Source organism: Chiloscyllium punctatum, chromosome 17 (genome assembly GCF_047496795.1).
Source record: "Chiloscyllium punctatum isolate Juve2018m chromosome 17, sChiPun1.3, whole genome shotgun sequence".
Taxonomy (NCBI): Eukaryota; Metazoa; Chordata; class Chondrichthyes; order Orectolobiformes; family Hemiscylliidae; genus Chiloscyllium; species Chiloscyllium punctatum.
In genome coordinates, this window is record NC_092755.1 from 52,331,124 (window position 1) to 52,356,444 (window position 25,321).

The 25,321-nt window shown below is 40.7% G+C and overlaps 1 protein-coding gene across 1 annotated transcript in view; it reads right to left on the reverse strand.

Moving 5' to 3' along the window:
* hira (histone cell cycle regulator a) overlaps window positions 1-25,321 on the reverse strand; it is a 113,702-nt gene that overhangs the window by 82,981 nt on the left and 5,400 nt on the right. The window contains exons 2-8 of the mRNA XM_072587123.1: window positions 18,938-19,000; window positions 17,898-18,008; window positions 16,831-16,921; window positions 15,705-15,799; window positions 13,638-13,733; window positions 12,495-12,655; window positions 7,395-7,562 (exon numbers count right to left, since the gene is read on the reverse strand). Coding sequence (XP_072443224.1) covers window positions 7,395-7,562; window positions 12,495-12,655; window positions 13,638-13,733; window positions 15,705-15,799; window positions 16,831-16,921; window positions 17,898-18,008; window positions 18,938-19,000 — 785 coding nt within the window. The remainder of the gene's footprint in view (window positions 1-7,394; window positions 7,563-12,494; window positions 12,656-13,637; window positions 13,734-15,704; window positions 15,800-16,830; window positions 16,922-17,897; window positions 18,009-18,937; window positions 19,001-25,321) is intronic.

Below are 25,321 nucleotides of genomic sequence, written 5' to 3' on the forward strand. Positions count from 1 at the left end.
ATCTTCCTGATGTTATATTCAGCTGACATTTATAAATGCAAAGGGCAAGCCGTATTTTCACTGGAATGAGGCAGCAGCTGGGAAGGACAATAAAGGCATTTTGAAACACGACTCCAAAGAATCCAATTTTACACTTAATCTTCTTTACAAGTCATGAAGAGTTATTAAATCACCACATAACCTACTTTAAAAAAAAGAGACCATACACTCATCATGTCAGTGCTTTGACATCACTGTTCCTTTTCTAAAGTGCTGCATTTTGTTTTCCCTTCAAGTGTTTATTCAAATAATTTGTCTTCTGAGCATTACATCACTCTTGGAGGCAATGTATTCCAGGTGGTAACTCACTGCCTAAAGTAACTTTTGTCTTTCATATCATCTCTGGCCAATTACTATACTTTAATGTTGTGACCTCTAGTTACTGAGCTTTCTGCTTTTGGAAACAACTTTGCTTCAGTTACACATCAAAATCATTAATCGAACATCCATCCAATCAGCCAGTAACCTCCTTGGCTTAAAGGTTAACAACGCAAACTTCTCTAGCCTCTCCCTGTAACTAAAGTCTTTCTGCTCTGTTACCATTCAGCCAAAGCGTTAATCAGCTTCTTTTCATAATCATGTGTGTGCAGCATACACTAATATTTAAAACTGCCTTTATGCAAAATTAAAAACGAAGAGAAACGGCTCCAGGTGTCAATCTTCTTAAAGCTGTGAAATCCTTCCTGAAACATGGTGCCCAGAATTCACAATTCTCCAGCTGGAGCCCAACCAGTGTCTTATACATTTTCCCCATAACACCTTTGCTTTTACATTCTAAAATCAAAGCTCCATTTTGCCTTAACAATTGTCTTCTCTCCTTGGTTTTCCACCCTCAAACGTTTGTTCCTACACCCTCTTTAAACGCATTAGCTCTTTTATATTGCACCTCCTTGTTCTTCCTGCCAAACTAATTAATTTTAATATCATTGCATTAAATTTCACCTGCCATGTGTCTACCATTTCACTCATTCATGTCTACTTATAGTCCATTGTTATTTCCTCATTGTTTCATAAGTTGCCAAGTTTTGGCTCATCTACAAACTTTGAAATTATGCCCTATAGCCTAAGTTTATATTACTAATATACACCAAGAGGAAGAATTGGCCCAACTTTGACCAGTTAAAGACACTACTGTGACATTATCTCTAGTGCAAAATACAATACTTTATCAGGGTTCCCTTTCCTGGCCTGCAGACAATTTTGCAAATATTAATTGTGCAAATATTAATTATGCTTTTAATCCTATGGGTTTTAAATTTGCTAAGAAGGCTATTTGCACTTTACCAAACACCATTTGAAAGTTTGCATATACTGCTCCAATTGTGCTGCCCTCACCATCCCTCTCAATTACCTCATTGAAGTAGCTAATGAAGTTATCAAGAGAAAAGACTTGCCTTTCACAAATCCATGCTGGCTTCCATTTGTAATCCATATTAAATAATTTTGTCTCTTTTCCTGTTGTGTACAGAAATCTTCTGGTTTCTCTTTTGTTACCCATAAATATATTCTCTGAAACTTTATCATAACTCTTATTTCCCTCTATACTGCCACTGCAGAACAGAGTTGAATAAAGAATTTTAAATGTGGCACTTATAAACCTCAGTTTTCTGACAGATATCATTCTCCAAACAATTTGTCGTGCAAGTAGTTCTAGCTTTGGAAGCATTTCCCTATCCATTTGTGGAAATATATCCACTCCATAGTTAAATACCCCAGAGCTTTAAAGACACCAGCGAACTGACTACTACAGTGCAGTTGGGGAATAACTTGGAGTTGTCACCATATCCAAGCAGGATGCACGAGAAATGAAACCAATTCTAAAAATTTATAAAGATTAGATCTATTGAAACACGTCCAATTTGGAGTCAGGGAGGAAGAAGTGCTTGAGTATTCATTACACTTAGATTGTCCTCAGTCCACCAAGGTCAGGGTTTGGAAAGCGATAGGTGAAAAGGTGGTGGAATGTGATTTCAGAAATTATCTTGAAAAAGAATCAGGATCTTTAGGATCAGCAACTTAATGGAATACAGACAAAGCATGACCACTACATCAAGTAGGCAGCTAAAACAATAAAGACTGAAGACAGACTCCACCTATCTTGTAGTGACTGCACAGTAAAGGGCATTAGGAAGATTCAACTTTTCCATGAGAATTAGGATAATTATTGCTAAATAGAAGTCAAACCAATCCGCACCAATCCTCAGTGAGTAAATAAATCACATAATGCTGAGCCAGGTGATCTCAAACTCACTCCTTGGCACGTGGTGAGAGTTGACCTTAACGGATACAACTTAACAAGAATGAGTGATGCTGAATATAGGATGAGGAAACTCCATTAGAATGAAAGACCAATAGCTAAGACTTTTAATTGAACATGAAAACAAATAGTTAGGACTGCAGACTATCTAATCTATGACTGAGAAATGGGATTAGAAAGAACAGAGACACAATGTAGAAAGATTTCCATGAAGACAGAAGCAAGGGCAGGAGATATTGAAAGGGGACAGTGAAGCCGGAGGAAAAAGGGAAGGTGAATTGGACATTAAAATTACCAAAGCTGATAAAACACGGTGTCAAGATGGGAGAGAAATGGTGAGCTAGGTAACTAGGGGTGGGATTTGGCGAGCAACAGAAAATGATTATTTTCAAAGCATGGGTCTGAGAGGTGAGCTAGGAGAAAGAGAAAACTTGGAAGGAGAGAGAGATGAGACTATGATTTGGTGAGAAGGCCCACACTAATACCAAGACTGCTGAGGTGGAGTACATGGTGCATTGTAGCAGAGAAATGAGGAAGCAAGGCAGCACCATCCCCTGGCTTAGATTCTACCAAAATCATGACAACAATGAAAGAATCTACTAATAAACTATCAGTGTTCATTATCCAGGCCTGCACTTGAAGAGTAGCTGTTAACGGAACTTAACCCACACAACCATATTGAAGTACATAGGATTACAAACTCGGGTTCTAAAACCCAAGTGTTTTTGAGGGTACAAGATCCCTCAGTTTCTTCATTGATTGATTATTTCAATTACTGAGTCAGAACGACACATTTTTGGGAATGAGCGTGATTTTGTGCGAGGGAAATCATGTCTCACAAACTCGATTCAGCGTTTAGAGGAAATAACCAAAAAAAGACCAATGAAAGAAGAACGGTAGACGTGGTTTATTTAAACTTTAGAAAAGCCTTCAATAAGGTTCCACATGGTGACTAATCAATAAAGTTAGATCACATGGGACTCAGGATGAGTTTGGAAGACAGAGTGGCGGTGGAAGGTTGCTTTTTGGACTGGAGGCCTGAGATCAGCAGTGTTCCACAGGGATCGGTTCTGGGTTCATTTTTGTTTGCGACTTATAGAAGTTATTTGGATGAGAATATAGGAGGTATGGTTGGGAAGTTTGTAGATGACACCAAAATTGGTGGGATAGTGGAAAGTGAAGATTGTAATCTAAGATTACAACGGGATCTTGGTCAATTGGGTCAATGGGTTGAGGAGCAGCAGATCAAGTTTAATTTAGATAAATGTGAGGTATTGCATTTTGATAAAACAAACAAGGGCAGGACTTACACAATTAATTGTGGAACAGAGAGTCCTAGGGGTTCAGGTACATTATTCTTTGAAATGTTTATCACAGGTAGTCAGGGTGGTTAAGAAGGCTTTTAGTACGCTTGCCTTCATTGCCCAGACCTTTAAATATAGGGGTTGGGAAGTCATGTTGAGGTCAGAAAGATGTTGTGAAACTTGAAAGGGTTCAGAAAAGATTTACAAGGATGTTTCCAGGGTTGGAGGATTTGAGCTATAGGGAGAGGCTGAATAGGCTGCAGCTGTTTTCCCTGGAGCGTTGGAGGCTGAGGAGTTAATTTATAGAGGTTTACAAAATTATGAGGGGCATGGTATATGAATAGGAAAGGGTTTGGAGGGATATGGGCCGGGTGCTGGCAGCTGGGACTAGATTGGGTTGGGATAGCTGGTCGGCATGGACAGGTTGGACTGAAGGGTTTGTTTCCTTGCTGTACATCTCTATGACTCTATATACAGGATATTATTGAGGCCTCTTCTGGAGTACTGAGTGCAGTTCTGGTCACCCTATTATAGGAGGCAGTTTATTAAATTGGAGAAGATTCAGAAAAAGATTTATCAGGATGTTGCCGGGAATGGAGGGCTCGAGTTATAAAAACAGGCTGGGACCTTCTTCACTGCAAAGTAGGAGATTGGGAGGTGACATAATAGAGGTTTACAAAATCATGAGGGGTATAGATAAGGTAAACAGCAAAGGTCTTTTTCCCTACGGGGAGGGGGGGGTCGTTCAAAATTAGGGGCATATTTTTAAACAGAGAAGACGAGGACGTTTAAAAAGGACATGAGGAGCAACTTTTTTTTTTACACAAAGAGTGATTAGTGTTTGGAATGAACAGCCAAAGCAAGCAATGGATGGAGTTAAACATTTTTTGGAATGAGCATGGTTTTGTGTGACGGAAATCATGTCTCACAAACAAGATTGAGCATTTTGAGGAAATGACCAAAAAGATTGTTGAAGGCAGAGCAGTAGGCGTTGTTTACTTAGACTTTAGGAAAGCCTTCGATAAGGTTCCACATGGTGACTAATCAATAAAGTTAGATCACATGGGATTCAGGGTGAACTTGTCAATTTGGATACAAAATTGTCTTTACATTGGGAGACAGTGTGGTAGAAGGTTGCTTTTAGGACTGGAGGCCTGTGACCAGCAGTGTTCCACAGGGATCGGTACTGGGTCCGGTGTTTTTTGCAATTTATATAAATTATTTGGATGAGAATATAGGAGGTATGGTTAGGGAGTTTGTAGATGACACCAAAATTGGTGGTAAAGTGGACAGTGAAGGAGGTTATCTAAGATTACAAATGGATCTTGATCAATTGGGTCAATGGGCTAAGTACATGGATGAGTACATGAACAGAAAAGGTTTGGAGGGATATGGGCCAAACAGGTAGGTGGGATTTGTTTAGTTTGGGAATATGGTCGGCATGGACCAGTTGGACTGAAGGGTCTGTTTCCACGCTGTATGACTCTGTGATTTCCTTTCTGCAGTTAACATCACGTTCTTAAGTCAGGAATTTCCAGGAAGGTATCAATATTTGCAAACATTTGTAAGGAACGGTTTGATAACCACCATTCTAGCATAAACCATCAATTCCAGGGAACTAAGGAAATAGCTAATAAATGAGAAGTAACTTTATAGAATCAATGTTGTGGTTCTGTTCGCCGAGCTGGGAATTTGTGTTGCAAATGTTTTGTCCCCTGTCTAGGTGACATTCTTAGTGCTTGGGTGTCTCCTGTGAAGCGCTTCTGTGATGTTTCCTCCGGCATTTATAGTGGTTTGTCTTTGCCGCTTCTGGTTGCCAGTTCCTGTCCGCTGCAGTGGCTGGTATATTGGGTCCAGGTCGATGTGTTTGTTGATAGAATCTGTGGATGAGTGCCATGCCTCTCGGAATTCCCTGGCTGTTCTCTGTTTGGCTTGCCCCATAATAGTAGTGTTGTCCCAGTCGAATTCATGTTGCTTGTCATCTGCGTGTGTGGCTACTAAGGATAGCTGGTCGTGTCATTTCGTGGCTAGTTGGTGTTCATGGATGCGGATCGTTAGCTGTCCTCCTGTTTGTCCTATGTAGTGTTTTGTGCAGTCCTTGCATGGGACTTTGTACACTACATTGGTTTTGCTCATGCTGGGTATTGGGTCCTTCGTTCTGGTGAGTTGTTGTCGGAGCATGGCTGTTGGTTTGTGTGCTGTTATGAGTCCTAGTGGTCGCAGTAGTCTGGCTGTCAGTTCGGAAATACTCCTGATGTATGGTAGTGTGGCTCGTCCTTTGGGTTGCGGCATGTCCTCGTTCTGTTGTCTTTCCCTTAGGCATCTGTTGATGAAATTGCGCGAGTATCTGTTTTTGGCGAATACATTGTATAGGTGTTCTTCTTCGTCTTTTTGCAGTTCTGGTGTGCTGCAGTGTGTTGTGGCCCTTTTGAATAGTGTCTTGATGCAACTTCGTTTGTGTGTGTTGGGGTGGTTGCTTTCATAGTTCAGGACTTGGTCTGTGTGTGTTGCTTTCCTGTATACCTTTGTGCTGAATGCTCCATTTATAGGATCAAAATAACAAGTCTGCGTTTCCTAGCTCAGTTTTTGATAGAGATACAAATCAAAACATAAAACTCGACTCTTACAAAACATATCTCTCCTGCTTTTACCTCATGGTGGTTCCATATTGGGCCAGGGATCTGAAGTAGCTAGCGAACAAATGGCATCCAGTCCTTGACCTTTTTAATTTGTCTTTACCCAATGAAGTTTCCATAAGGACTTGCAGAACAAATGGCTGTATTTGGGAGATCATAGAAATACAGCGCCCCTCACAGGGCATTGGGGAAATTTGGGCACTGGCAAGCAACTATGCATCTCTTTAATCATTTAGATTGAATCAGCATGGACAGCATAAAAATATGACCAGAAAATACAACTTACAATTCCATGAAACTAAAAGATTGATTATATTTTCTCTTGTTTTCTCTCTCTCAATGCAAAGTTGAAAAAATCAAAATATTTCTTTAGATTAGATTACTTACAGTGCGGAAACAGGCCTTTCGGCCCAACAAGTCCACACCGACCCTCCGAAGAGCAACCCACCCAGACCCATTCCTCTACAGTTACCCCTTCACCTAACACTACGGGCAATTTAGCGTGGCCAATTCACCTAACCTGCACATCTTTGGACTATGGGAGGAAACCGGAGCACCCGGAGAAAACCCACGCAGACATGGGAGAATGTGCAAACTCCACACAGACAGTTGCCAGAGGCGGGAATTAAACCCGGGTTTCTGGTGCTGTGAGGCAGCAGTGCTAACCACTGAACCACCGTGCCGTGGAACAGGCCACCACCCTTATAAAAGGCAGCATTCAGGTCCAGAGAGGTTGTTTGGTGATGGTCAAAACTTATACATTTTCAAAACTGGTATCTTGAATAAAGGGAGGTCAAGCTCTTAACTCAACAGCAACTTTAATTTATATTTGCCATCCAAATCCAGAAGTTTCACATCCAACAGTGCCTCAAACAGGAATATGCCATTTCCAAGAAGCTGACAACAAAGCAATTTACTGATTTTCTTGTTTACCATACCACTGTATTTGTCTCAAGTTGCTACGCAATTTGCGCATCAACAACCGAGTATCACGAGCCTCTCAAAGACTGTCAGTAAACTCTGGTCCAAAACCATTGTTTCTAAACTTACTGTCTTCTTCACTGCAAACTAAAATACACAATTGTACGCAACAAAGACTTGCAAGTTACACTCTTGTAAAGGAATTACTGCAAGATTCAAAAGATCAGCAAAACTTACCACTACAGTCACTGCCTTCCGGTGGCCAACAAAGTCCATGTTTGTTTTCCAGCCATCTCGCTCAATAATCTGTGCAGTGGGGCCAGAGTTGTTCATTGCATGGGCAGATACGAGGTAATGGCCATCTGGAGACCAACTTAAGCGCAGTACGTGTGTTGTGCCTGCACACTGTAGTAAGATGCAGCAAAGATATGGACAATAACTCTTTTTGATCAGATAAACCATGCTATCAAGACATTTTACAACAATTATCATGACATAATAGAGCAATAACAACTGTTGTTATATTTCCAACTTTTGCTGAAACACTAGCACACAGCTTATCCTTCTGTAATGCTCACAAGGCAGCATTAACTGATTTAGAATTTGGCCAACACATATTTTCAGATACAAATTCACAAAGTCAATTTGGCTTGAGCTTAGGACAAAAATGAGTGCAATTACATTCACTGAGCAATGTCTATAGATGGCCAACTATGGGAAGATTGTAGAGAAGCAAATCTGCAGGGATATTACAGAGAAATGCCAACATTACAATATACAATTACAGCAAGCATAATGAGGGACTTGCACTACCCAAATCTAGACTGGAATGTTGGGAATGTAAAGGACAGAAGGGCAAATGTTCCTAGATTGTGTTCAAGAGAATTTCCTACTGTTGTCTGCATATAGTTCAAAAAGAAAGTATGCACTGTTGGATCTAATTCATGAAAATGAAATAAGTCAAGCATCAGGAGAGGATATTTAGCAGAGAGAGGTTTCAGATGACAGTGGAGAATGTCAACGGTCAATCCACAGTTAAAAAAAAATCAATTGGTCGAGAGCCAACTTTGATGGGCTAAGCACAGAGCTGGGCTGTCCGACTAGAATGAAAGGTTAGCAGGAATTGTTATAACTAAGCAATGGGCTACTTTTGAAGAGGAGATATTTTGGATCCAATCAAGAGATATTGTCTCCAAAAGAAAAAGGCTTAACAAACAAATCCAGATGTCTCTGGATGACAAAGGAGATAGAATTACATTAAAGAAGAAAAAATGTGTTTAGGACAGTCAAGTAGGAAACAAAGGAAAATACAATAGGAAACCAAGAGGAATATTGAAATGTCAATGGGTTGGAGAAAAATCATATTAGAGAAGCAAAGAGAAATTATGAGAAAAGACTGGCAGCTGAAATAAAAGGAAATCCCAAAATATTCTATTGACATATAAACAGTAAATGAGTGGTGCCAACTACAGACAAAAAAGGGAGGGAACATGGCTAAGGTATTAAATGAATACTTGCGACAGTCTTCAGATAGATAGAAGCTACCAGACCTTGGTGACAGAAGAATTTAAAATTGCTGAAGAAGTGGTGTGAGATGGACCGTTGCTAATCAAAGTTGACAAGGCACCAGGACTGGGTGAGATGCATCCAAGCGTACTGGAGGATGTAACAGTGGAAATCGCGGGGGCACTGGTCATAAACTTTCAGTCTGTCCCAGGCTCAAGCGAAATGCCAGAGGACTGGAGAAGTGAAGACATTATAGGTTTAAGGATAAGCCCTTCAATTTCAAATCAGTCAGTTTAACTTTTGTTGAAGTATTTCAAAACATTTATTCACACAGAGAAAGATGATTGATTAGAAAAAGTCAACATGAATTTCTAACGGGGAAACCAAATTACTGAAGAGGTAATAGAAAGGGTCAATGAGGGTAATGCTGTTGATGTGGTATACATGAAGTTACAGATTGCATTTGAAATAGTGCCACTCAACAGACTTTTAAGAAAGGTTTTGCTCAAGGAATAAACCAGACAATAGCAACTTGGAAACTAAAATGACTGAGTGATAGGAAACAGAGTGATGATCAATATTTTTTTCTGTAGCTGGGGGACAGTATTGGAAACCTTGTTTTTCCTGATATACATCATTGATTTAGATATTGATATGCAAGGGTCAACTTTAAAGTTCTCGGAAGATATGAAACTTGGAAGCATTGTAACTGCGAAGACAGTGTAGAACCTCGAAAAGACACAGACTAATTAGGGGAGTGGGCAGATAAAATGGCAGATGCAATTCAATGCAAGGAAGAGAAATGGTGCATTTTGGGAGGAAAATTGCTTGCTTCCATCTTTCAGAGAATTGAAAAGGAGTTGGGACATCTGTTGCAGCTGTACAATACATTTGGAGTACTGCGTGCAGTTCTTCTCACCCTACTATTGAAAGGACATTAATAAACTAGAAAAAAATGCAGAAAAGATTGACTAGGATACCACCTAGGAAGGTTTGAGTTATAAGGAGAGACTGGATAGACTAGGACTTTTTTTCCTGGACTGTAGAAAATAGAGGTCAATCAATAGAGGTCAATCAAATCCTGAGAGACATAGCTAAGGTGGATAGTCAACAGTTTCTCCCCCATCGTAGGGGAATCTAAAACTAGAAGGCATAGGTTTAAGGTGAGAGGCGAGAGATACAAAAGTGTCTGGAGGGATAACTTTTACAACAGGTGATGAGTGTCTGGGACATACTACCTGCAGCAGTGGTGCTGGCGAGTACAATTTTGTTATGTATAAAGATTTGGACAGGTACCTGGATGGGATAGGTACGAAGGGATATGGACCAAATACAGGCAAATGGAACTCGAATAATTGTGAAAACTGGGCAGCATAGACAAGTTGAGCAGAAACCTTTATGGCTCTAACCTAATTCTGTAAACCTCTATGGATTTCAGTAAGGTGTTTGATAAGGTTCTCCACAGTAGGCTATTGCACAAAATGCAGAGGCATGGGATTCAGGGTGATTTAATGGTTTGGATCAGAAATTGGCTAGCAGAAAGAAGACAGAGGATTGTGGTTGATGGGAAATGTTCATCCTAGAGTTCAGTTACTAGTGGTGTACCACAAGGATCTGTTTTGGGGCCACTGCTTTTTGTATTTTTATAAATGACCGGGTTGAGGGCATAGAAGAATGGGTTAGTAAATTTGCGGACAACACCAAGGTCGGTACAGTTGTAGATAGTGCTGAAGGATATTATAGGTCACAAAGGGACATAGATAAGCTGCAGAGCTGGGCTGAGAGATGGAGAACGTAGTTTAACACGGAAAAGTGTGAGGTGATTCACTTTGGAAGGAGTAATAGGAATGCAGAGTACTGAGGTAATGGTAAGATTCTTGGTAGCGAAGACAAACAGGGATCCACATACACAGAGCCCTGAAAGTTGCCACCAGGTTGATAGGGTTGTTAAGAAGCCATACAACATGCTGGCTTTTATTAATAGAGGGATTGAGTTTCGGAACCATGAGGTCATGCTGCAACTGTACAAAATTCTGGTGAGGTCACATTTGGAGTATTGTGTGCAGTTCTGGTCACCACATCATAGGAAGGATGTGGAAGCTTTAGATAGGGTTCAGAGGAGATTTACTAGGATGCTGCCTGGTACAGAGAGAAGGTCTTACGAGGAAAGGCTGAGGGCGGTTAGTGTCAGCCTTTCCCCTTGGATGGCGATGTCTAACACGAGGGGACATAGCTTTAAATTGAGGGATAATAGATATAGGACAGATGTCAGAGGTAGTTTCTTTACTCAGAAAATAGTAGAGGCGTGGAACAGCCTGCTTGAAACAGTAGTAGGCTCGCCCACATTAATGGCATTTAAATGGTCACTGGATAGACATATGGATGAAAATGCAATAGCGTAGGTTAGATAGGCTTCAGATTTATTTCACAGGTCAGCGCAACATCGAGGGCCAAAGGGCCTGTACTGCGCTGTAATGTTCGATGTTCTATGACTGACTCTAAAAGCACAAAAATGAGGGATGCAATTCTAAAGAGGGCGCAAGAGGAGAGGGATTTGGATGCAGATGTGCAGAGCATTGAAGGTGACAGGACAGGTGAAGAGAGCAGTTAATAAACCATACAGTACCTCAGCTTTACCGATAGGCATAGTTTTCAAGAGGAAGGAGGTGATGAACTTGTGTAAGACACTTGTTAGACCTCAGCTGAAGTACGGACTGCTATTCATTTTGCCACTCGACCGGAAAGATGTGCTCACATTGCAGACAATGCAGCAAGATGTATAAGAATGGTCACAGGGATAAGAAACTTTACAATGAGGATAGACTGGAGAGAAGAGGCTCAGATGAGTTTTGATTGAGGGTTTTAAAATTATGAGGGGGCTGGAAAAAGTAGGGAGAAACTATTCATTTTTTTAAAATATCAAGAAAAGAGGGCGCAATGATCTGCAAAAATAGCAAATGTGATGTGGGATAAAGCTTTCTCACACAATGTATTGTTCAAGTCTGTAATGCACTGCCTGGAAATATGTTAGAGGCAGGCTCAATTGAGGACTTCATGGGACATCATACAACGATTTAAATAAAAATAAGGCAGGAGAATTGGAAAAACCGCGGTGCACATTGGATTGCCTGTGCAGTCATGGTGGGCCTTCTTCTACACTATAATACTTCTGTGATTCAATATTTTCAGAGGCACAAGCAATGCACACGATTGTGTGCAATTTCCAAATCACTACAAGTTTTCTCTATCTTGAGTATCTCAGTAAATAGACCGAACAGAATCGGAGGGTCTGCTAAGCAGCCCAGCTGGTGAGGCAAGTTGGCAAAGTAGGAGATAATCATGAGGAAGAACTGCAAAGGTTCAATTTTTAAGAGCTACCAGGAGCATTAGGTGCCGTTTGATCCAGAGAGAATTGTTTCTAAAATTCAAAATACACCCATTTTAGAGTGCTCCTTAAGGATCGCCGGTCAGACCATTCAGTCTCATACAGAACAATGAGCAGCATGCTGTGGTCAAATGTAAAAATAAGATTACCATCAGTTTAAGCTGGGGCTACCTACCATTTATTTAGAAGTGCAAGTGTAAAACAGAGTCTCAGGACACCAAACAAAGTAGCATCTACCAATTGTCCCCACCTTTGACACAACGGAGGCAGCATGGGAGAGAAAAAAGGATCAGGATAAAAACTTGTATGATGACTGTCCAGAGGGCTGCATTCCGGTTTGCTACAGGGAAATGTTACCACCGGGCTTCCCAGAGGTATCAAAAATCAACAGCGAACTGAAACACTGCAGAAGAAGAGGAAATCAGACATTTGCTGAAACCACGTACTTCATCGAACGGTTTTGTGATGTTCGTCTCCAACTGCCAGTCCATGGTCCTCCATACTTTTAAACTCCGGTCATCTGCTTGGGATGCAATATATTTCCCAACAGGATCCCAGGTGAGGCCCTTCACCAGGCCAGAGTGACCCCGTAACGTTGCAATGATTTCTAAAAGGAGAGAGAGTTGAAAGATACCGTTGTCTATGAAGTCGAGAGTGTGGCGCTAAAACAAAGCACAGCAGGTCAGGCAGCATCCAAGGAGCAGGAGAATCGACGTTTTGGGCAAGAGGCCTTCATCAGGAAAGTGTGAGGTGATTCACTTTGGAAGGAGTAACAGGAATGCAGAGTACTGGGTGAATGGTAAGATTCTTGATAGTATTGATGAACAGAGAGATCATGGTGTCCATGTACATAGATCTCTGAAAGTTGCTACCTAGGTTGATAGGGTTGTTAAGAAGCCATACGCTGTGTTGGCTTTCATTAGTAGGGGGATTGAGTTTTGGAACTATGAGGTCATATTGAAGCTGTACAAAACTCTGGTGCAGCCACATTGTGTACAGTTCTGATCACTGCATCATAGGGAGGATGTGGAAGCTTTGGAAAGGGTTCAGAGGAGATTTACTAGGATGTTGCCTGGTATGGAGGGAAGATCTTATGAGGAAAGGCTGAGGGACTTGAGGCTGTTTTCATCAGAGAGAAGAAGTTTGAGAGGTGACTTAATTGAGACATAAGGTAATCAGAGGGTTAGATAGCGTGGACAGTGAGAGCCTTCTTCCAAGGATGGTGATGGCTAGCACAAGGGGACACAGCTTTAAATTGAGGCGTGCTCAATCTCCTGCCCCTCAGATGCTGCCTGAGCTGCTGTGCTTTCCAGCACCACACTCTCAACTCTGATCTCCAGCATTTGCTGTCTTCACTTTCTCTTATGAAAATAAGAATCTTCCCAATGCACGGAGGTCTGTTCTTCATGCATAACATATGAGCAGTTGCTTTTTCTGATTGCAACAAAATCACAGGAAATAAATCCTGTATGGTTTTAATACAAAAGGATATCTGTGCTAAAACTGAATTTTTAACACTGCTTTTTGACAGATTCCTATTCATACTTCTAGAACTTGTTCATCAACGTAAAGACCATTTCTAATCTCACCTGGGAACTTCAGAGCATTCCAAATAACAACAGTGTTGTCTATACTGCAGGAGGAGAGCCAAGCATCATGGGGCGACCAAGCAAGGTCCATCACATCTAAAACATAGACAGAATCATCATCAGTATCCTGCACCACAGTCTAACATAAAGTGAAGAAAGGAAACCTCAGGCACATAAATGACCTTTTACATAGGAGAATCTAATCATCTCTTCTATGCATTCAATAGTATAACAAATGAAATCCTTACATTTAATGTTCTAGCACTTAACATTGTCCAGAAACCTGAACTGGATGAGCCACACAAATACTGTGGCTAGAAGAGCAGATCAGACCCTGGGAATTCTGTGTCATGTAACTCACCTCCTGAAGCTTGTCCAGCATCTGCAAAGTACAAGTCAGGAATGTGGCAGAATACTCTCCACTTGCTTGGATGAGTGCAGTCACAACAGCACTCATGAAGCTCAACACCATCCAAGACAAAGAAGCTCGTTTGTTTGGTATCCCATCCGTCACCAATGCACTGTGGTAGCTGTGTGTACCTCCATAACGTGCACCACAGCAACTCACTAGGCACTTGCTCACAGCACTGGCCAAATGTGGACCATCTAACACTCACTAGAACAACAGCAGCAGACTAATAAGCATCAACATCTGCAAGGTCCTTTCCAAGTCACACCGTATCCTGAGTTGGGACTAGAGTATTGTTCCTTCACTATCACTGGGTTGAAATCCTGAACTTTCTTCCAAAACAGCAATGTGGGTGGATCTACATTACGTGGACTGCAATGATCCAAGAAGGTAACTCATCGTTATTTTCTCAAGTGTAATTATGGAAGAGCAATAAATGCTGGCCTTGCCAGTGAGAAAAAAAAAGTCATTACAATCTTGATAATGTTCATACATTAGAAACTTTTACTGCTCAGAAAGCTGAGGGATGCCAATGCTAGAACAAAGTCTTCCACATCACGTGCATCCAAAGTCAATTTGAAGTGCTCTAAAATCAAATGACCAAGATGCAAAATGAAGCTCTGCATATTTTTCATTTATGTGAGGGAGCCTGGAGAGGAATGACAAAGTAGAGGTGGTCACCATTTGGCAAAGATAGCGAGATGAAGGAGGACTCGGGTAATGCTGTACAGGAAATGCCTGGAAATGTAAAACGTGTTCGCACTGGCCCCCCCAATGCCAAATATTTGTATTACAGACATGGATGGCAATACAGGCACAAAATTACAAAAGGCAACAAGGCATGGCCTGCGGAGAATGAGAAATGAAAATGGAGCTCCAAATATGTCACATGTCAATCATATGAAATGCACATAATTCATCTTGTGACTGGCAGAGCCCAGAGTACAAGTCAAAATGGAAGGGGTGGAGCTAATGCTGAAAAGCAGATAAGCAACCAAATCACATCTATCACTGAAACCAATATTATTAGGGAAGACCAGGGTGAAGGTGTTGCAATTAGAGTTTCAAGAATTAGATTTTTAAAACGTCATAAACTAACAAAAAATATTGGAGAAACTCAGCAGGTCTGGCAGCATCTGTGGAGAGAGAAATAGAATTAAGGTTTTGAGTCGAATGACTGTTCGGTCTGTTCAAAAAACGGCAATAGACTCAAAATATCAACTGTTTCTCTCTCCATATCTGCTGAGTTTCTCCAGCTATTTATTTCAGATTTCTATCACCTGCAATATTTTGCTTTTATTTAAGGAATTAGGTATTCATTTATTTGGTAGCAGTCCGAGGGCAATATGGTCCTGTTAAAGCTTGCTACCATTCTCACCGTGTGTACTTGGACAGCTACTTGAAGAGAAGGAAGAGAAGGAAGGTCAAAGTCCAAACACATAACCTGTATCTTTGAGTATATCTTCTAACTTGGTACAGAATGAAAGTCAATGTAGAGGGCTTTCCAGTTTTCATAGTACTTGCTAAATAAGTTCATTAAATTGGGAAGCCCAACTGCATTTCATTACATTATGAAAAGCTGTTTGAAAAAAAAAGAGAGACTCTCATGAAAGGGGGCAGTGAAGGAGAATGGACAGAACAGAACCTTCAACTCCTACCTCCTGTATGACTTCGGAGGATAGATACGCATCTCCACTGTTCCACGTTAGCAAGTTTGCTGCTGGAACCAAAGACATTGCTTGGTCCAATATACCTTTAAAAAGTAATCATACAATTACCATATATCTCATTATAATTAGTCACCAACAATGAGGCTGCAGGCTACCAAACAAGCACATATTATTTATTGTATATTGTTTGGAACCAGACTGTTATGTTTTAAAATGTCTCATTTAACTTTAGTAAAATTAGAATTTTGGAATCACCCTAACTTGAAAAACACTTGTGTATTGAACTCAAACAGAAACTGAGCACACGGTATGTCACAGTTGGGCAATGGTTCCTTTGAGACTCGGGGGGAGACAGAGAACAAGCAGGACTGACAGCAAGCAGGACTGACAGCAAGCAAGATAGATTGCTAAACAGATAGATATTTTGTATTCAAAAGAAAGGGATCAGAACAGACAAGATCTTTGGAGATTTTAGGAACAAGTCACCAAGGCAGGTCTCGCAAGAGTCTTAAGTACTATCCAGAAGGCTCTGAGTGGAATGATTTTCAATGGATATTGGAACTTGCAAACCTAATGAGGCAGTGAGCAGTTAGCCCTTAGTAATGTCAGACATCGGCTAGAAGTGTAGTGCAATGTAAACAAACAGTCATAAAACATATCTCAATTGTGTTAGTTAATTAATGCAAAATACTTATGATAGCACAATGCTAATTTTAGTTTGTTGTTGCAATAAAAGTCTTAAAATATTAAGTCTTGTCTTTTGGTTTATCATATGGAAGTCATCTCTTTTTAAAATTTATTGGTCTCTTTGTGGAACATAAATTTGCTACAAAATAATAGCTGTTGTTTTTTTCTCAATTTTTGACAGCTTTGAATTACTTATGTATTGCCAATATTTGAGGTACTGGCTGTCATCAATGGTAGAATGTGGTTGCACTGGACATGCCTGTTATAAAAGCATTTAACGAGAAAGCAAATCTAGTAAAATTAAAATTGCATAATTCCTGGACATTATAAATGCATATGTTTTAGTTTGAAATGGAACCAAGAAAGCCACTGAATGGGTGTATATGCCCCAACAGCTTACAGTCACCAGACAGCGCAAGGTACTTACGCAGCTCTCTTCCACAGCATGATTAATTTGTCATCTCCACCCGATGCCAGATACAATCCATTATTAGACCAGCGCACACAATTGACACAGGCTGCAAGGAACCAGAGACAAACAACAGCCATGTTCTGATTATTGAGACTCCAAAATGAACTTTTCTTTTAAATAAAAAAAAGAAATCAGCAGTTTACACAATAAGTAGCTCCATTTGTAGACCAAAGTTCAATTACAAGTATATGTTGAGTTGCGTGTGATGGAAGAGGTATTCCAAATAAGCCTTTACACCAAAGCTCGGAAGAGAAAATTGGCCAAAATGTTTATATTCAATTACCGCACAGAAACACAAGCTGCAAGTGTGCAGGTGAGGACAAGCTGACCTGGCCCAACAGTCAAATAGCCTGTTACTAACAATGATCAAAACTCACATAATAACAGGCAATCGAGTATTTGGTCAGCACATATAGGACCATACTCCAATGCTAACTCAACTTTCTCTCCAAAAGATGTGGGAAAGTCTAAAAAAAACTTTTAAAATTGCTTTCATGATCAGTGAATAACATTAAATGTGTCAACTCAGCTGAGTTAATAGATCAATGTGGTATCATAAACTATAGACGTCATAGTCTCTATTTTTTATCTTCGCTCTTTGCACAAAATAATTGGCTGAGGAAGAAGAACAGTCTCAGAGAAGAGTCAACTCTACAGGTTTGAAGAGTATAGCTGTGGGGGAGAAGGATTAATAGAATTGCCAGTAATTTTGTTAAGCTAAACTTTGAAAGAAAAAAAAAATGGAAATTATGGGCAATCTGAGTCGACTATGCTCCAATCCTTAAAAAGGTAGTGATATAGAGGATTAACAGGGAATACATTTAAACTCAATAGCTCTCAAAGATTGCCTTTACATAGGGCAAACCAGAACTTTACAGGATCCTCCAAACAAACGTTTCTGAGGATGATATGTAAACAAATCAAAAATGACTGAAATATTGGAATATTCATGTTCCTAGGCGACATATTGGGGGGGTGTGTGCGTGTGTGTGTATAATATACATTAAAAAAATCACAAATACCCAAATGGTTATCCATTTGGCAGAGCATTTTGGGAATAGCCTCATTCTTTTCATCTTCCTCTCGAACAACTGGTGGCATGTTCCATATGACAACCTTCCCTGAATCCTCTCCTGTAGGTGGAAATTAAACATTGAGCAATTTTACTTGATTTAAAATATAGATTTGTTTAAAATTGTAACTCTCATAACAAGTTGCATATCGGTTTTATTTCGGGATGGGGAGCAAGGTGATGGGGGAAATTTCTAGCCAGTCCATCTCCAAAGCAAAACATTCACAATTACTTGATCGATAATGAGTTGAACTTGGAGCTATCTGACCCAGCACAGAATGACACAGCAAGATCTGATCTCTCCAGGCAGGGAAGAACTGCCTCAGTGAGGACTAATGTTGAAAGAGCCCACCATATCAATTCCAAGTCTCAGAGCAGGAAGACTATTGAAAACCACAAAAGCTACTATTTCGCAAAGAAAGGAGCAGTGAATCTATCACCTGCAACCCATGACACAAATAGCCAAATAGTACAACCCACTCTGCTGCCCAAGTTGACAGATTCATTGTACAAAATATTTGAGTGTAGTTAAGGACAGGTGATGGCCTTGTGGTATTATTGCTGGACTGTTAAATCCAGACACCCAATTAAAGTTCTGGGGACCTGGTTCAAATTCTACCATGGTAAATGGTGGAATTTGAAGGGAATTCTATAGAAGTCTGGAATTAAGAGTCTTCTGATGACCATGAATCCATTGCCACTTGTCAGAAAAATCGAATGCCCTTTACAGGAGGAAACTGCCATACTTAGTTGGTCTCGCCTACATGTGACTCCAGACTCACAGCAATTCAGCTGAATCTTAACAACCATCTTGGCAAGGAATGCTGGCTTAGCCAGTAACACCCTCAACCCATGAATGAATACTGAAAAAAAAAGGTTTGTGGTTACAAGACAGACTATGAAAGGGAAAAGCAGCCTCCATGGCACTGAGGATTTCTAGATCCTGCTAACTCTAACTAAACAGTAATCAGTTTACAACCTGCCACTTACCTTGTCCACCTGTTGCAAACTTGGTTCCATCAGGATGAATGTCCACAGAAAATATTGGCTTACCTGGAAGAAAACAATTATTTTTATTTCACAGAATCTCATACTCTCACTCCTAATTCAAAATGAAATGCAAGGTAATATTCTTGTTATGGAAATTGATCGGGAAAAGGGAGGCTCACAACAAGGTCCAAGTGTCCTTATTCATCAGTAGCTGAAAGTAAGTATGCAGGAGCAGTGGGTGGTGAAGGAGGTAAATAGGATGCTGGCCTTCATAGTGTAGAATGAGTACATGAACAGAGATGTCTTACTGCAACTGTACAGGGCATTGGTTAATTACACTTGAGTATTTTGGGCCACTTTGGTCGCCTTATCTGAGGAAGGATATTCTACTATTAAAACAATGCAAAGAAGGTTTACCCGGCTGATACCTAGGATGGTAGAACTGACACACAGGGAGAAACTCAATTGATTAGGACTATACTCATGTGAATTTAGAAGCATAGCCAGAGTGGGGTCATAGAAACCCATAAAATTCTAACAAAATTAGACAGGGTAGATTAAGTAAATGAATGAGAAATCATGCTGTTTTGATAAGAGAAGGTAAATGGAAGCATTTTGCAATTGGTCAGAAACTAGCAACTGCATGCCAGCAAAGGGGATTGGGGATCCAAATACACAAATCAATTAAAATCTAGCAGACAGACCGCAACAGTACTCACTGGAATGTTGTCATTTACTTCAAGTGGATGGGAATACTGCGCAGAAGAATGGAAGCAGAGCTTCAGTTGAATAGGGACATTTGACAGTAGCTGAAGTACTGCTTTTACATTTGCACCATAGCTCAAGAAGACTGAGCAAATTCAACACATAAATACCACAACCTTCAGTAATAAATTAGGACCGAATAATTTTGCTTGTAGTCCCAAAAGTCTAAGAGATTCAGAAGCTACCTAATCAGAAGTACAGTAATAGAGTATCACAACATTGAAAGAGGCCCTTCGTCTTGTTGTGTCCATGCCAGTCATGGAGCAGTTATTTATGCTAATCCCGTTTATCAGTACTTGACTAATAGCCTTGTATGTTATGGTGTTTCAAGTATTCATCTAAATACTTAAGTGTTTTGATAGTTCCTACTTCTACCAACCTTTCCAAAAATAACATCCAAGAACAAATCTCTGACTGAAATGATTTTTCCTACAATGCCCTTCAACTCTCCTGCTTCTTACTTTAAATCTATGCCCACTATTTACTGACCCCTGCACTAAGGGGAAAGGTTTCTTCCTATCCACCATATCTGTGTCCCTCATAACTTTGTAGTCCTTAGTCAGATTCCCCCTCTGCCTTCTCTGTTTGAAGGAAAACTAGGAAATTAAGGAAACCAGCCTATCCAGATTTTCATCATAAAACGCTCCATCCCAGGCAATGTCATGGTGAATCACCTCTGCAATCTCTCCAGGACAACCACAGTGCGACAAACAGAACTGCACACAATACTCCAGCTTCCTGCTTGCTATTATGCTATCTCCATACCAGCAATATTTGTGTCATCTTAAAAGTTACTGATCAAAGCTTCTACAGTCATGTACACATGTCACTAATGTACATTATAAACAGCTGAGGATAGAGTACAGAGCCCTGCAATATACCACTGGACACAGGCTTCCAGTCACAAAGACTACCTTTGACCATTACCCTCTGCTAATAAGTAAATATTTGAATTTGCTAAATTACCCTGTAGCGCATGGGCTCTTGCCTTCTTGACCAGTCTCCCATTTAACACTTTGTCCATGTGAAGTCCATGTAGACTATATCAATTGCACTAACCTCATCCACACACCTAACAACTTCCTTAGCAAAATTCATTCATGTTTGCTCGATATGATCTTCCTCTGACAAAGCCTTGTTGACTATCCCAGACTCATCTTTGTCTCTCCCCATGGAGATTAATTCTGTCTCTCAGAATTAAAACAATAACAGAATTGAGGGATAAACAATTTCCTCTGAGTGGAGTATCAAGAACAATGGGAAATAGATTATAGCTAGACCATTTAGAAGGGAAATCAGGAAGCACTTTTTCATACAAATGATAATAGAAATGTGGAACTCTCAGCTTCTGCCAACACTGTCAAAGCTAATCCTCATCTTTCAGAACATTTTCCTCACCCTACAATAAGCTGTTCCATATACATGTTGTGCTACATCTACATTTTGACCAATAGCTCAAAATATTTAAATTGCAACATAAATCCACATGAGCTTCATCCAGAGGCTCACTGATGATGTTATCCAGTATGACGACGAAACGTCTGAAACTGAACCCTCCAGCTCAGCAAGCAAACCTACATCCAGAACCTCAACCTGAGCTACAAACCTTCTCAAAGCACGCTAATAAATCCACAGTTTCAGAATACTAAAAAGTTCTTTTTTAAAAAAAAACAGGTAGATGATGTTAGTGGGGGAATTGCTCCCTACACTGGTTTCAGACCAAACAATACAGCAGCTTCACCAAATCATACAAATCAATTATCACAAACAGTTCCAATTTCCAAGTTAGAACATGCGTAGCAGCTAACAGAGTTTCTAAAGTTGAAGGACAAATTATAAATTTCAGGTATAGAGCCTTTATCAACGTAGACTTTTCTTTGCACCTAAAGCAGATCTGCTGCATATTTTCTGTTTCAAAATTCAGATTATTGGCATTTACATCTTAGAAATAATATGGCAAAGCAAGAGGCCAATCTATTCACCCTTCCAGGACCATCTCTACACAATTCCTCCCACTTACATTGCTCATTACCCATAGCCCTACAAACTTTTCTACTTCAAATATCTAGCAAATCAGGTTGTAAGTTTGCTCGCTGAGCTGGTAGGTTTGTTCTCAGACATTTCATCACCATGCTAGGTAACATCAGTGAAAGTGAGTCCTGATGAAGCACTGGTGTTCTGTCACACTTGCTATTTGTGTGTCTTGGTCTGTTGTGGTGGATGAGATCACTTCCGTTTTTTTTTGAGAGGTGGTAAATGGGGTCCAAATCGATGTGTTTGTTAATGGAGTTCCGGTTGAATGCCAGGCCTCTAGGAATTCCCGTGCATGTCTTTGCTTAGCCTGTCCCAAGATGGATTAACTGTCCCAGTCAAACTGGTGTCCCTCTTCGTCTGTCGTATGAATACTAGTGACAGTTGGTCATGCTAGTTGGGTGCTCATGCATCCTGGTGGCTGGTTTCCTACCCAACTGTCCAATGTAACATTTGTTGCAGTCATTGAGATGTACAGCACAGAAACAGACCCTTCAGTCCAACTCATCCATGCCAACCAGATATTCCAACTCAATCTAGTCCCACCTGCCAGCACCCGATCCATATTCCTCCAAACCCTTCCTAATCATATACCCATCCAGATGCCTTTTAAATGTTGTAATTGTAGCAGCCTCCAAGTCCTTGCAGGGTATTTTGTATATGACATTTGTTCTGCTGGTTGTTGGTACAGGGTTCTTTAAATTCATCAGGAGCTGTTTTAATGTAATGGTAGCTTTGTGGGCTACCATGATGCCTAGAGGCCAGAGTAGTCTGGTCATCATCTCAGAGATATCTTTAATGTATGGCAGGGTGGCTAGAGTCTCTAGGCGTGTTATGTCTTCTTGTTTAGGTCTGTTGTGTCGGAAATCGGGTACCCATTGTCCATAATACATTGTATAGGTGTTTTTTCCTCAGCTTCTCTTGGTTCCGGGATGCTGCAGTATGTTCACTTAAATAATGTTCCGAGGCAGCTCCAGTTGTGGGTGTTGGGATCATTGTTGCTGTAACCAAATATCTGGTCAGTATGTGTGGCTTTCCTGTAGACACTGGTCTGCAACTCTCCATTCACTTTTCATTCTACTGTGACATTGAGAAAGGAGAGTCTGTTGTTGTTCTCTTCCTCTTTGGCGAACTTTATACTGGTAAATATGTTGTCTGTGTGTTTGTGGGTTCTTCTAACTTGTTGCATTTTGTGATGACAAAGTTGTCATCCACATAGCAGACCCAAAGCTTGGGATGGATCATGGGAAGGGCTGTTCGTTCTAAGCTCTGCATAACTGTTTCTGATAAGAGTCCTAATATTGGTGATCCTATAAACAGATTCCATCGATTTGTTTGTAGATCCTGTCATCAATGGTGAAGTGGGTTGAGACTCACAGGGCTACTAATTTGAGGATGATATCCTCGCTGATGGAGTTTTTGCGTGCTTGTGTCCTTGATTTGTCTAACAGTGACGTCAGTGTTTCTTTGGCCGAGGTAATGTTTATAGATGTGAATCGGTCCATCACATCAAAGGAAACCATGATCTCATCATCCTCTACCTTGGTGTTTTTGATGACGTTAAGGAATTCCTGGGTGGAGTGGATGGAGTGGCTTGAGTCTTCGACTAGGTGTCTCAGTTTACGTTGCAGTTCCTTTGCTAGTCTGTATGTCAGTGTACCGGGAAGTGAGACTATTGGTCTAAGAGTCCCTTATTTATATACCTTTGATAATCCATTGAAATGGGATGTGTTGGATCCTTCAGATTTCATTCTTTGGAGGTCTGTCTTGTTAATTTCACCTCTCTTGTGTAGTTTCCTCAGGGCTGCTGCAGTACAGTTTTCTAGCTGTGGGGTGGGGTCCATCGCCACATGTTGGTAGGCATCGGTATCTGCAAGGGGTGTGTTTGCTTTTTCAATGTATTGTGTTCTGTTCAGGTCATGACGGTCATGCGCCCTTTGACTTCCAATAGGATTACAATATTTGTCCTTCCATGGCTTTCCTTTCCAGTGTGTTGAGGGTGTTCCCTTCTGTTAAGTGTTGGTGCTACTGTCTATCTGATGGCCTGCTGGATTTTTCTCTAAGTCCATTGTCTTTCAGGGTTGATTCCAGTGCTGCTAGGATGTCCTTTTTGTCCACGTCCCTATGGTTGAAGTTCAGCCATTGTACTAGGATGGCTTTTTCCATGCCCGCGAGTGGTCGGTTCAACAGGTTCTTTATCCAAGTCTCTGAATTGTCAGTGTTATTGTTGTGCATGATCTTGGCCAGTTTTTCTTGTAGGGCTAGTCTTTCCTTTGTCTTAATCCGCTGTTGTTTAGTGTTGATGGCTTGTTCTAGCACACTTGTCCAGTCAAGGTCAGTCGCGTTAGTGTACAGAAATCTTTGGTGCAAAAAACTTCTCATTCATATTTGTGGAGTCAGTTGTGAACATAATTTATCATTTCTCGTAGCATCCTGCAGCTGTTCTGTTCTTCTGGCTTCTGGGGTGTTCAGAGGTGGTTTGTATTTGACATATCATAGTAATACCTGTTTCCTGAGGCATTCATGTAGGAAGTACAGTGGTTGGCAGGTGGCGCTCAGTCAGATGGGATTGGTTTCCCACCTTCGGGCTAATTTGAGCATATTGTGCCCATAGGTGTTTGTGATTTTGGAAAGACGGGCAGGAAACTGGCCACCAGGATATATGAGCACCAACTAACCAAAGACATGACCAACTATCACTAGTCTCCATACATATATCACTAGTATCATATACACAGACGAAGAGGGACACCAGTTCAACTGGGACAATACATCCAGCCTGGGACAGGCTAAACGATAACAGGCATGGGAATTCCTAAAGGCCTGGCAATCAAACTGGAACTCCATTAACATATGAATTTGGACCCCCTTTACCAACTTCTCACATAAAGAACCAGAAGTGATATAACCCACCAAAACAGACCAAGACACATAAATAGTAATCAGGACAAAACACCAGTGCTTTATCAGAGGCTCATTGATGATGTTAACTAGCATGGTGACAAACCTCTGAAAACAAATCTACCAGCTCAGCGAGCAAACTTACAACCTGATCCACAACATGAACTACAAACCTTCCCCAAAATCTAGCAAGTTTCCTTCTGCCAGCTATTACTGAAGTTACCTCCATCACTGTTCCACCCTGCAACAACTCAATGCAAAAATGTGATGATTTCACATTGCTGGTTATTTTACCAATCATTTTACATTTGGGTCCTCAAGTTACCAACCTCATTCTTTCGACCTAAACAAGTCATTTCACATGAGTTAAAATGATATTACCTTTCCTCCTTTCCCCCAGAGGTCTGACACCTATGACACAAGAGGAAACTCCATGTGCTGAAAACACAGACAATGAAACACACATCTTCAACACCCTGGAGACTAAACCAGAAACTAGGTGTCGACATGAGATAAAAGACAGAGCAGGATAAAAGCGAGAGCGTGAATATGTTGTAATGAACCAAACCCAACAAGAGTTTCAACATCAATCATAAGACTCAAGCTTACCTCCTTAGCCCCTGACCCCCAGATATACTGACCACCTACAATCCTCCACCAGTCAAGGGTCATGTTGGTTAGCATTGT